The sequence below is a fragment of the Oryctolagus cuniculus genome, chromosome 6, assembly GCF_051225735.1.
Source record: "Oryctolagus cuniculus isolate XC-2025 breed Fujian yellow rabbit chromosome 6, ASM5122573v1, whole genome shotgun sequence".
NCBI lineage: Eukaryota > Metazoa > Chordata > Mammalia > Lagomorpha > Leporidae > Oryctolagus > Oryctolagus cuniculus.
The window spans coordinates 145184799-145198617 of NC_142872.1; the positions used below are offsets into that span (position 1 = coordinate 145184799).

The 13819-nt window shown below is 39.9% G+C and overlaps 1 protein-coding gene across 1 annotated transcript in view; it reads right to left on the reverse strand.

The window, feature by feature from the left end:
• The window catches only part of TNFRSF11B (TNF receptor superfamily member 11b), a 30173-nt gene extending 17103 nt beyond the window's left edge, over positions 1-13070 (reverse strand). Inside the window, exon 1 of the mRNA XM_002710603.6 lies at positions 12302-13070. Coding sequence (XP_002710649.1) covers positions 12302-12331 — 30 coding nt within the window. The 5' untranslated portion in view covers positions 12332-13070. The remainder of the gene's footprint in view (positions 1-12301) is intronic.
• Positions 13071-13819: the final 749 nt, after the last annotated feature.

Consider the following 13819-nt stretch of genomic DNA (forward strand, 5'->3'; position numbering starts at 1 on the left):
GGCATCACTGAAGAAAACTGTTTACAAGAAAATAAGGGATAAACATATTAACTTTGGGAACTTACAGACATTTGTTCAATGAGATGAAAAAAGATTAGAGAAAGTGTCACAGAGAATTTCAGGAAGAATGTTAAGTAATAATAAGTTTTTTAAAAAATATTTATTTGAAAGAGTTACAGAGAGAGAGTGAGAGAGAGGAAGAGGGAGAGAAAGGTGGAGAAGGAATAGCTTCCATCCTCTAGTTCACTCCCCAGATAGCCACAGTGGCCAGGGCTTGGCCAGGCTGAAGCCAGCAGCCAGGAGCCAGGAGATTCTTCCAGGTCTCTCAAGTGGGTAACAGGGGCCCAAGCACTTGGGCTATCTTCCACTGTTTTTCTCAGGCCATCAGCAGGGAGCTAGAGAGAAAGAGTAGCAGCTGGGACATGAGCTGGTGCCTATATGAGATGCTGGTATTGCATGCCATGGCTTTATCCAGTATGCCACAACACTATCCCCAAGTTTTAAAAACATTCAACTTGATTGTTTAATAAGAGATTCAGATAAACTTGGTAAAAAATAAGGTTCCAGACAAGTGTGAGACATTTTTACATATGCTAATTACATCAGACATAGGAAATGAAAGATGTTTTGAGACAGCTTCATTTCTAGAGACATGTTGATGTTTCTTTAGTCGCAAGTACCATACCTAAAATGTGCTATAAGCTGATTATATACCCTACTCTTAATTATCTGCAAAAACAGCATTTGTGACTTGTTGATAAAATTAGTTTCAGCATTTTCCTAACTGGTGCCATTTTCTTATTCTAGTCCAAATGATTGAAGGCAGCTCCAGTGGCTTTGCTTTGAGGGATCAGATTTTAAAAAGGTATTTGTTCCCATATTCCTTAAATGCTTAGCATGGTGCCTTCCACATAGCAAGTATTCAATACATGTAATTTAATTGTGTTCAACTGAATAGATTAATTGAATACTTACTTGGTGTAATTAGAATCATTTGGGATCTTAAAGACACAGAGAATATCCATCATATAATGGATACATTTGCAAGGACAGGCACAGAGCCTGCAAGTTTTCCATCTTTAAAATGATAGTGATGACAGTCTTTGCCTGAAGTTTGAACATTTTTTTCAAAGCATCTCCCATCTCACATGACATTTTGCATGTGCCACTGCATTTGTAGGCAGCTTCCATTTTAAATGTGAACGTATGAAATAAGCAAGAAATTCACTACTGCTGCTGGTTGCCCACCTGAGAGTCTAACACAGTTTGGTCATTGTCACAACAGCCAGTCATTTGGCTGGGAATTTTGTCTCTAGGTAAGAAAGTAAGTGAAAATGAACCCAATACATTTATCTGTGCAGAACTGACTTTTTGTCAACAGGGGTGAGGAAACACAATTATGACTTATTAGATGAATCTATGAGTCAAATTATACATTATTTTGCTTCTTTGAGATGGAAAAACTTTCTCCTGGTGAAGTTTAACTTTCGGTATAATCTTTGTTCCCTTCAGAAGTTTCCTTTGTTTGACGGGAAGGTTTTAAATTAATTAGCAGTATCTTGCTTGTGTTCAGAATCAGTTCATGTTGTCAGGTCAGATTTGCTTATGATGCTTTGCTGCTTCAGAAGAGTTTTACAGACAATTAATATTTGACAGATTAATAAATAAAGGTGAGAAGGACCTCTGACCAAAAAGAACATGTAACACAGATAAATAACTTATAAATTTCCAAGGAAGATATATATAAATATTTTGGGTCCTAGATCTTAATATTTTAATTATTATCTTAATTATTTATAATTACATTAATTAAAAATATCTTAATTATACTAAACATAATCATCTCAAATTATATACACTATACTGAATATAATATATAAATTATATCGATATAAATATATTTATTATTTATGATTTTCTTAATATTTTTCTCCTGGATTTCTGTTAATCATGAAATTTGAGATATAATCTGAATTCTTGAAACCAACTCAACAGCAGAACCGGTTGCATTTTTCATTATAATTATCTCCATTCAGGCCCATTTGACAAGCACAGATAGTATCATTAGTTCAAGCTTTTCCAGCTGAAACCCACGATATTTTGGGCTCAGAATTGGCAATGCATTTTAATATGTTCATAGTTTGGAACATAAATTTTTAAATTCTATGTAATGCTATAGTGCTTTTCTTTGAAATAATACATTGTTCATACCACCGTATGAATCTCTTTAATTACTAATGACCTATATTGTAGCACAGTCAACTAATGGCTAAGGGAAGTTAGGTAAAAGATAAGAAAAGCCATGGTGGTTATGAAATATAATAGAACCTTGAAGTACAAATGGAATAAAACAGCATTTGAGTTACATGTGTTGATATTTACTGCATGCCAATGATGTATGAAACATGCTACATGTCCTAAGTGATTTGATAAATAATAGTCATATAATAAACTATACTCCTATTATATAGCAAACTGTATAGTAAGCCCTATCTTCTCATGCTATGAACATCCAGCCACTCCAAACCTTTCGGAGGATATGTGAGTATCCTCATTTTGTTAATGAATAAAGTGAGTCTTAGTAGTTAAATGATTTGTCAAATGCCACAGTACTAGCAGACTTTCAAGCTGGAATTCAAATTCTACCTGTTCTAAACAAATCTTTTAACCATCAACTCTTCTCTCTGGGGATTTATTGTCTTTTGAAAGAGACAAACATATAAATGATCAACTGTAACACAATATAATTGGCCTCCAATTTCATCCATGTTTCAAATAACAAAATTCCACCCTTTCTTAGGGAGGAATAGTATTCCATTGTCTATCTGCATCACATTTTCTGTATTCATCAGTTGATGGAAGTTACTTAGTTTGTTTCCCCTTGTTGGCTACTGTGAACAGTGATTTAATAAACATGTCAGTGTAGATATCTTTTGGACAGACTGATTTCATTTCCCTTGGACATATACCTACTAGGAGGTTTGCTGAATCACCTGGTAGGAAAATTTAATGTGACCAACCTTCTCTCTACATATAAATCTATCATCTATCCATCCCTCCTTCTATTTATCCTGGTGAATAAATTATTCTCCCTTCCTCTCTTGTCCTGGAATGTAGTGTTCATGCAGCCTCTCTGGAAGATGATCCTCTGATATGGGGCCATCAGTGCACTTTATACTATGCTGTAACTTCTCAGTAATTCATACCCCCAAATTTGTTTCTTTGTAAAATAAAGACAGTATTCTAAAGAATTTTTGTGAAAACTAAGTGAAATATTATGTGTGACATGCATATATAGTAACTATTCTAAAAGTGACTAGGTCTTTCTATTTTATGGTTTGCTTATTTTGGGTTGGCTTATAGATTAAAGGTGTAGATGAATAGATGAAGATGAAGTAACTTCTACAAAGGAAGAGTCAGTAAGAAACAATGAGGAGAAAAAGCATGCTCTCTTGCTATACTTACAGAATAGGATAAACTAATAATCTGAAAGCATAGATTGTTATCATTCATGATACTTTTTCTTCTTTTATTTGAAAGGCATAAAGGTGTGTGGGGTGGGGATGGGGAGAAGAGAAGGTATCTTCCATCTATGGGTTTACTTCCCAAATGTTCATAGTAGCTAGGATGGGGTCAGATCTATAATAAGGGCTGGGAACTCAACTCCAGTCTCCCAGCGGGGTGAGAGGGACCCAGATCCTTGTGTTATCATTTGCTACCTCCCTTGAGTGCAATTAGCAGGACATATGAACCAGCACCGAGAGACAAACCTAGGCACTCTGACATGGGAACTGGGTATCCCAGTGGCATCCCAACCACTATGCCAAAAGCTTCCCCTTGGTCACTTGTGATTTTCAAATGCTTTTTGAAGTCCCTGCCCTTCATTGATCAGTCATAACTAGAATTTGGCTACTGAATGAGTCAGGACTGTTTGGTTTTTATGTTGTAGTAGTAAATAATGACATAATATCAGTGGCTTAAATAACAACAAAGATTTATTACTCACTCATACTACACTCCCTAGTTGGCCTGTGGAAACCTCTTAGCTGTCCAGGACCTAGGATAATATAGAAGCTGATATCTAGAAAACAGCTTATTTGTTGTAGAGGAAGGAAAGAGGGGTACAAATAAAACTTCAGGGTGCTGTACATCCTCAATTGAGTACTTTAGTTTGGACATGACACCATTTTAACTCAGAAGTCACTGGTTAGAACTATTCATATCCTGCCCCATCCCATCCTTACCAGAAGGAACATAAGAAGTACAAGAGTAATTTTAAAAATATATGAATATGCAGCTGGCATTTGGTACAAGTGTTAAAACTCTTCTTTGGACACCCACATCTCAAGTTGGAGTGCCAAGGTTTGAGCCCAGGCTCTGCTTTCCATTCCACTTTCTGGCTAATATGTACCCTGGGAGGCACCAGGTATAGTAGGCTCCTTGGAACCCACAATGGACATCTGTATTGAGTCCCTGGCTGTTGTGGGCATTTAGGGAGTGATGAATCAGCAGATAGAAGATTTTCCTCTGTCTCTGTCTCTTTGCCTTTCAAATGAAATGAAAATAAACAAATTATAAAAAGAAGTTCATGGAAAAACGGAATCAAAAGACATGTTTATTTTGATGCAAAAACAATTCTGAAATCCAAGCATAACTTTTTAATAATTTGCATAGCCACAAACTTGTAAAAGAACCCCTCATACTGTCCTACAAAGTTTCTGGATGGAGAAGAGCTGAGAACAGCACTACTATGCATCCTTCAATAAACATCACACGTGTTTCCTACTGCACATTTACTTTAGCACAGTCCAGTTGATTATTTTTGCCTTTTTGTTGTCCATTAAAAGAAGAGACAAGAAACTGAGTGTGGGAGCAGAGGTCTTCTGTCTATCAGCTTTTGTATTACTCAAATGCAGTTTTTAATGGTCATGCCAAGCTACCCATTACCATGCTTATTATGCCTGAAGGTTTGACATTTACTCCAAAGAGCAGTGTGCAGTTTCAAGTACTTCTTTGTGAATACAAATTCAAAGAAAATTCTGCTCAATGAGTCTAAGGAGATTGCTAGTGACCATAATTAGACCTCTTCAGTAAGTCCTGAGGGAATGTCTTAGACTTGGCCTTAACTAAATGGAATATGAAAAATATACATATTAACAACTTCTATGCATATGAGCTAAAGACAAGAAGGATGTTTCAGAATGAGAAAATATTTTTTGGCTGTAAAGAAGAATCTGGGATACTAAAACATATGTCATACCACCTAAAAGTAGGTCGTATTTCAAAAGCTGCTTCCTCTTGTGGTCTCCATGACTCAAATAGGATTTCTTACACATGAATGAATGGGGCAGAAAAAAACCCAGACAATTGCAACAAGATCAATGATATGAAGATATTCATGGAGTGATGTTTTCATATTTTAAACTGTTCATTTTTGAAAGGCAGAGAGAGACAGAGAGACACACAAGAGAGATCATCTATCCACTGGCTCACTCCCCAAATGCCTGGGACCAGGCTAACACCAAGAGTTCAGAGTTCAATTCATGTTTCCAATGTGGGTCACAGAGACCCATGTATTTGAGCCATTTCCTACTGCGTCCTGAAGTGCAATTAGCAGAAACCTGGAGTTGGAAGAGGAGCCAAGACTCGAACCCAGGGACTCCAATATGGGATACAGGTATCCCAAGTTGGGTATTAACCACCACACTAAAAGTTTACCTGGAGTAATAGTTTTTTAAAAGATTTATTTCTTTGCTTGAAATAGTTATGGGGCAGAATGGGAGAAGGAAGGGATCTTCCATCTGCTCGTTCACTTCCCAAATAGCCACAACAGCCAGCGTTGGGCCAGGACAAAGCAGGAGCCAGGAATATTTTCTGGGTGTCTCACATGATTGGTAGGGTCCCAGGCACTTAGGCCATCCCCCTCTGCTTTCCCAGGTGCATTAGCAGGAAGCTAGATCAGAAGTGGAGCAGCTGGAACATGAACCAGGGTTCATATCAGATGCTAGGTCACATACAGCAACTCGACATACTATGCCACAACGTTGGCCCCTGGAGTAATATTTTTATAAATAAATATAAATATTTATATAAATAAATAGCTGATTTTTGCATCTGTGGAATGGGAAATAATGCATAAAACTTTTCTTTTTCAATTCTAATGTCAAAAATCTAAAACTCAAGCAGAATTTCCATCACCTGACCTAAAAACTTCTATTTTAGACTTGTGGGAACTCAGACCTTAGAGAAGTGAAATGATTGATGGAACCCTAGAGACTAAGACAGAAATGAGAGCTTTTGCCTCCTGTCTGCCATTGCCCTCACAAAGTAGTGTCATTATACCATAAAATTAAATTCCTACATTATTCTACTTTTTTTGGTGGTTGTTGGTCAGGCCAGGGAGACACTGATGCAAATTGATGATGGGGCAACTTTGTGAAAATAGAAGACTAATATCTATTTTTTCTAAAAATTTTGAACAAAAAAGTAATAATAGATTTCTGGTTTTGAACAAGCAAATATAAGAACATGTGTGAGAACAAGAGCAAGAACAAGAGGAAGACCAAGAGTAGAATAGACACAAGAACAACAGAATAAAAGCAAAGGAAAGGCCCAGAAATAACAAGCTTTTGTTCTTGAAAAAAGAAAATCCAAGAACATGAGTGAAAGCAGGAGCAAAACCAGGACTAGGACTAAGACGAAGAAAGAAGAAAGTTTTGTTACTGAACAATGTTTTGGAATGAGAAAGAAATATTTTTAATAAGAAAATTGCAAGGAAATAGAAGGTTTTAGATTGAAGATCAGAGAAGAAATCGAATTCACCACAGACAGTCAAAAGCTTAGATGAATCAATGTCTTATTTTAAATTTAAATTAACATTGATACCAATTTTTCCATTTTACAGTTGATATTGAGTCTTTTACAGAAAATACTGCCAAGGTGGAATGAATTGAAATAAAAATCTGAAGACTATTCTTCTATTACTTAAGAATATGCTTAAAGAAAATTAATACTTTACAGGACTAAGACTATCATTCTAAAAAGGTCAATTTTTAAAAATCACAACAAGAACGTGATAAATCTGGACCATTAACATCACATCAGTCTTTTGGAAGGACTTCAGGAATAGCATCCTCTCTCCATTCATGATCTGACTGGTTTAGGTGCTTTTGAGAAATTGGTGAAAAAAAAAAAAAAATCTACCCAAACACCTAGGAAATGATGTCATCCTGTAGTTGGGAGAAACCATTTTAGTGTGTCTGCAGACTGCCCTGGCCTGGGAACATTAGAGAGGCCAGGTAAATGTGAGGAGAGTGGGTACCAAGCAGCTTCTTACCTAACGAGTAGTAATCCTATTCTCGTCTCTTACAACTGTCTCAGAGAATTCTTTTCTTAGACTTTCTATGCGAGTTACCCCAAAATATTCTGTGGTAGTGAGTTCCAAAAACTAATTACATGTCACATAAAAATACTGTCCTTGTATCTATTTCAAGTTGGCCATACCTCACTCTTTCTTCTTGCCTGGATAGTTTACAGATGTTGCTAGGATTTCCGATTCACTAGTTCCTGCTATTGTGGGTTGCTAAGTTTTACTTTGACTTTTGTTTTCTTTTCTAACCATGGCTGCTATTGCTGTTCGTATTTGCGTTTTGTTTACCAGACTATCAATATCAGAAATATGCTCTGCGGGTAGCTTCACCCTCCCCCCTCCTCTCCTACGAAATCATCTTTCTCTGTGGCTCTAAAAAAATCTTCTCTAGGCCAGTGACCCAGATTTTTATCTCCAGCCCAGGATTCTCCTTTGCTATGAAATTGTTCAAATCTAAATATCTGCTGGGTATCCCTATTGGGGTGTTTTACAAACATATACAACTTATCAAACCAAAAATAAAACATGTGATGCCTAAACCTAGTGGCTAGCACACAATCCAACCAGAGGGGAAGGACAGAAATCTGTTCATCTGAGCTTAGATTGCATCTCCACAGATAAAGATATGAATGTTGCTCATTTTTGTGGCTTGCTTAAAAATAAAATTTCATAAAGGTATTGATATGAACCTTTATAGTGGAAATATAAAGAAAAATATTTAATATATTAGCATGCATGTATAATGTTAGATTTAAATTTTGAAAGCTAAATACTGTTGGAACATCCATGGAAATTACTAGTGGATTTTTCAACATCCATTGCTCCTTCAACTCAATAAATACACACTTAGTATCTGGTACTCTGAAGGTCTGGGCGTTACAAATGAGTAAAATGAAAATCTGTGCTTGCAAAGACCTCATACTTTGTTTCCCACAGAAGGGTGCTGTCCCCTATGAGAAGTTCTAGGTATTTTTAGGGCATTTTTAGGGTCATTATGAGTGTTGCCACTAGGTGCCCTGAATAATCAAGAATCATCCCACTACCCACAACACTCACACATCCTATTGACAACTGTGTAAACAATTTAAGTGAAAAAAAAAAACTATTTATAATTATCTTAGCATACATTAGATCCCAATTTTATTTAGATGCAAACTATTTCAGATGTGGTTGTTATACTAAATGAATATCTCGGGAATTTCACAACATAAAATTTGACAGTAGATTGGACTTTGTTTTTTGCTTGTCTGTTTTAGCTTCTCTAGCACCAATTATTTACTATTTGGGGAAAATCTTAGCAGCAAAGCCTGTACTGTTCAAGTCACCAGTGTGATACATGCGCCCAGTCTTCATTTCCGATGGTGTACTCATGGTAATTCCACATAAAGATGCTAGCGGATCACTACTGCTTTATGTTTTCTAGTGACATTTATTTTATTATAAATTACTTTCCTTTTACTACTCCTTTATAGAATTGTTATGACAATATATTGATTTTTTAAAATTATATGTGTAGATAAAATACATGTACTCTGAATTTCATTTCAGGAGAGCAAGGAAGTTGTTACAAAGGATTTATTATGAAAGTACATGACAGAAGCCAGATATAATGGAGAGCTATTTCCCTGCAGGGTGAAACATACAAGTACACTGATAATTTTGACATTCTGCTTCATCATAGCAACATAAGAGACACTCAGGCAACATTAGTCAAGGCTTATGAGTAATACAAGCATTAATTTGTATACAACTTTCTTTTTTATTCTCAATATTTTTTGTGGGGGCGCTTCAAAGGACAGAGTCAGGCTAAAGGAAACGCTTGGTTAAAGAGATAATAAGGAAAATAATGTTTTTCTCAGAAAGCTTTCATTCAAACAGAACAGGAGTTCAGGGGCCTGACGCAACACCTGGAAGCCAAGCTAAGGGCTAGGAGAAATTGAGAGTCCCTTTGGTGCGCCTTTGATGAACACTACCATAGCTCTTCTGCTAGAGCTAACTAGAGAACAATCTGGCACAGAGTGCTTTCTGTGAGTTTGACAAGTGTGGTTTTACTTTAGGAAGTAAAATTAAAAACCAGATTGAAATTAAGAGCTGTTGCTAGGCAACACAGGCACAAAAGGTTGCTGTGGACAGGGGTTAGGACTGTCTGGGACCTAGTATAGGTCAGATTCTCCTAGAAACTTCAAAGGTTTCATTCTCTGAAGAAAGAAGGCTAGGAAAACACAAACTCAGTGACTGTGGAGGACAGCAAAGCAAAATGAGCGACAAAAATCAGACGCTATAAAGGCCATATGCTAAAGGAGGACAGTTTCCTTGGAAAAAAAAAAAAAGCGACTCCTTCCCCATACCCACACCCTTCCACCCAACTCCTGGTATCTAAATAAGAACTCAGAGTTTCAGTCTGAAAACTCCTGTGGATGGTTCTGGCACTAGATGATGGGGAGTTTCAGCCCATTAAGGGGAAGGCGTAGGCCACCATGTTCCCAGTGCATCAGGTCGTTCGTAGGCAACCGTGAAAGAAATGTCTTGGTGTTGTTACTCTCTTCCCTTGCAGAGCGAATCTGCACTTGATGACATTATTGAGCATCCCAGGAAAGCCTATGACCCTGGCCTTCGTCCTGATGATGGCATTTACCCACTCTGTCACTGCTCACCCACCAGCGTATCCTCTGCTCTCACAAAAGGAATCTAGAGTATCTAGAATTCTACTTCATCATGCAGTGTTACTTGTCTTACTTCTTGGATCCAGGACATCTTATTATGTCTCCTACAACGAGACAACCTACCTGTCCTTCCAGCTTAGAGTAAATGGTCAATTCTTCCTCCTGTGAATACCATGCACATAGACAGTTCACTTGGCTCTAGGTTGCCCTATCGTTCTCTGTGAGTGTAGTGCTCGAAACTGGTGCTAATGTGGAACAGGAACTTTATATGGCAGTGGATATACATATATCATTACTGCCATGTCATTGAAAAGAAAACTAAATCTCAATGGAGAAGCAACTGGGCCACAGTGTTCTCTCAGGTAAGTGGTAGTACTGGGATTTGAATTTTGGCCCATCTGATAACTGCTGTTACTGCAACTTCCCTTACTAAGTCTTGGAGAGTAAGATCTTTTATATTCCCAAGTCACCTAGTACTTCCTCTTTTATAACTTAATTATGTATACAACTCCTTGACCAACGTCTGCCTTCTCCAGTACGCTGTGAGGACCATAGGAACAGGAATACTATTTATCTTGTTTTTCACTATAGCATCCCTAGCGCACAGAATCAAATATCTTAATGCTTCCAGTTCCTGGAACTGCACTTCAGTGATTACAAAAGGACATCCGAACTCTTTATGTGTAAGGATGAAGTGTCCGTTTCCAGTCATCTATAAAATAAAGTCAACTGCAGAAACTAAAGAAAGGGAACGTGAAATCCTTCCCATTTACAGTATTTACAATGTCCAAATATATATGAAGTCTTCTCTTCTGGTTATACTGAGCCACCAAACATGTACTGACCTTTCTTTACAGAGCATATATATATATAATATGTCTATTATTTAGGAAGAGTTATTAGGAGCACAAATTATTTTGTAGAAATTCTGAAAGTTAGTCTATGCCCATACCACCCTAAATGCGCTGGATCCCATCTGCTCTTGGAAGCTAAGCAGGATCTAGCAAAGTTAGTACTTGGATGGGAGAAATCCTAAAATTTATAAGACACTGATAGTTTAATATCAATTAAACCTTTGACAAAATACTAAGCACTGGGAAGAATAAAATTTTTCCTGTATTAATTGCAAAATTATCGACATGAGCCAAAAATTAGAATTAGTAGATCAATTGTGTTATATCCATGCAGTAGAGTACTATACAGCAATGAAAATGGAATAACTATTATACTTCTAACAGTGAAAATAAATCCCACAACAGAACTTTGATTGAGTGCAGCCAGACACAAAAAAGTACACAAAGTCCATTTACATAAAGTTCCAACACAAGCAAAACACGTCCATTGTTCAGTTTAGGATGCTGATTATGCTGGCTAGGAACACAGAGTGGCAGGGACAGGGCGCCTCCAGGTTGCTGTAATGCAGGTCTTGTTCTGTGCACCAGCTCAAAAGTGCTCACTTGGAGAAACGTCATTAGACCCTTAGGGCTTGTGCAGTTCTGTGTGTATTATGTTTTAATAATGATTTACTTAAAAAAAGTTCTCTTTACTATCCATATTGATAGTTATCAGTCCATCTAACAAAACTATGTGTAAACTCCTGTCCAACACACCTTTTCTTTAGTGACTTGGCTGTTTATTTACTTACTTGAGTTTTCCAGGACCTACACGGACAACTCCCTTATTAAACTGCAGTTAATAAGTGTGTGGGGTAGGAGAGAGAGAGAGAGGGATGGAAGGAGAGAGGAGAGATCTTTTCTCTGGGGCCAGTTCTTCCACATCTCCCCTCATACTTGCATAGCGAGACTAAAGATGTATCCCATCATATTCACCGCCTCCAAACATGTATAGTAGTTATAATAGTTTTTAAAAGACTGCTCTTCCCTTCCGATTCACCAAGGGCAACCATTGCCAGTAAGAATAATGATAAAATACAGCCCAAGCCAATGAAGCAAAGATAGTATAAATTACATGAGGACTTGAATAATCTGAGCTGAAGAAACAGCAAATAAAATGAAAAAAAAAATCAGTGAAAGAAAAAAGATCTACATCTGCTCTCCAGGTCCATAAACTCAGCAGGAATTTAGCTGCAGAAAAGCGACGCCCTAGGGGAAGCACTGTACAGGTAAAAGGTTTCCTGTTGCAGCCGGACCCCAAATCCAGCAGAGAGAGCCAGGGGCGCTTCCTCTCCCCATCCGTGCGCCGGGACGTCCGGGGACCAGGTGGCACACAGCCTCCTGGCACCCGCGCGTCCCCCGGGGCCGGGACTCACCACGAGCGCGCAGCACAGCAACTTGTTCATTATGGTCCCCGGGAAACCTCAGGCTCTCGGGCAGCGGCGGCGGCGGCGGTGGCGGCGGCGGCGGGGCGAACGCGAGGTGCGTCTGTGCAGCCCGTGCACTGGTCACGTTATATATAGCAACGGGCCGACAGGAAGTATCGCCTGCCTTTGATCCGTCATTTTTCTTCCTCGGTCCAAACTTGGCACCTTTCCTTTTTAGGAACCTCGGGCGGGAGCGGTGGGGGAGGTCAGGGGGGCGTGCGGAAAGCTCTGGGTTAACGCTTTCTCAGCCAGGGTGGAAAGATTCCTCCCAGAGAGGTGGGGCGTGGTGGGGCAGGGATGTCTGGTCCCTAGGACAGGGAGGGGGAAAAATCCACGAGGCCGAGGAACAAACAAGGCAGCCGCTGTGTCCGCGCGGCTGGCTCTGAGGTTTCTCGGCCTCTTCCCGCCAGGGGCCGGCCTCCTGGCAGCCGCAGCGGCGGGGACAGGGCTGGGCGCGCGCTGGGGAGCCGCTGGGCTGTGTCTCCTCCACCCGGAGCGTCTCACTCGGCCAACATCCTGACGCAGCTGGAGTGCGTCCCAGACACTTTGTGCGCTCGCGGGGGGAAAGCTGTGAGTTTCCGCCTTGTTCCGTCGTCTGACCCTCTTCTTTGCGGGTTCTGAGAGCTCAAATAACAAGGCCTCTCTTTGTATGGCGCAGCCTTTGTCTGCGTGCGAGGATGGGGCGGTTGCAGCCATTAATCTTCAGGGTTCCAGACCCTGTGGAAGGAACTCCTCGAAGTCATGTGATTGACTCTAAAGCCTGTACTTTTCCCCCATTCACTTCTCCTTGCCCGGAGTAGTCGGAGCCAGAGAGAAGCTGCAGAGTACACACCTACTGCCTCGTGCAGGAAAACCAGTGCCGGCCACTGCCTTCGTGGCTGCACGGATCGAGATCAAAGAGGGCTCTTGGTGCCCTTAGCGTCCTGCACACTCCTCCTTCATGCTTGCTCCGCTGTCCCTGAGCAATTGACCGTAGTTAGGCATTTTGACATGAAAGATTCAGGCCACCCCTTCGGTCCCACCAGCCGCTTTTCTGGGAGCGGGACATGGTGACTTCTGAAGTGTATTCCCATTCCAAGGTCCTGCAGGTCACAGATGATAGGATCCTCAGATTGTTACTAAAAGTCTCTGTTTAGACGTGGCTGAGAAAGTCCCTGTACAACCAACTTCCCTATCCGTGCCAAGTGGTCAGTTACAGAAGTATGTCTACCGAGAAGAGCAAATTCCGCTTTTCTCCACGGCCAGGGAGAGGAAGGTGGCAAAGCAGCAAAGGGGCCTCTTGGAGAGGGCGTCAGGGTCATGTGTTGCTCCTCCGAGTGGACACTGCTGCACCAAGAGTTCAAAGTACACCCATAGACCCGGGGGAGAAGACTGGGAGGAGAAGATTGCCAGCTGCTTCGCCTTATGGATTACAGCAGACAAGGACCCACCCCAGGACAGGAACTGAAGCGCATACTGCTTTCCACG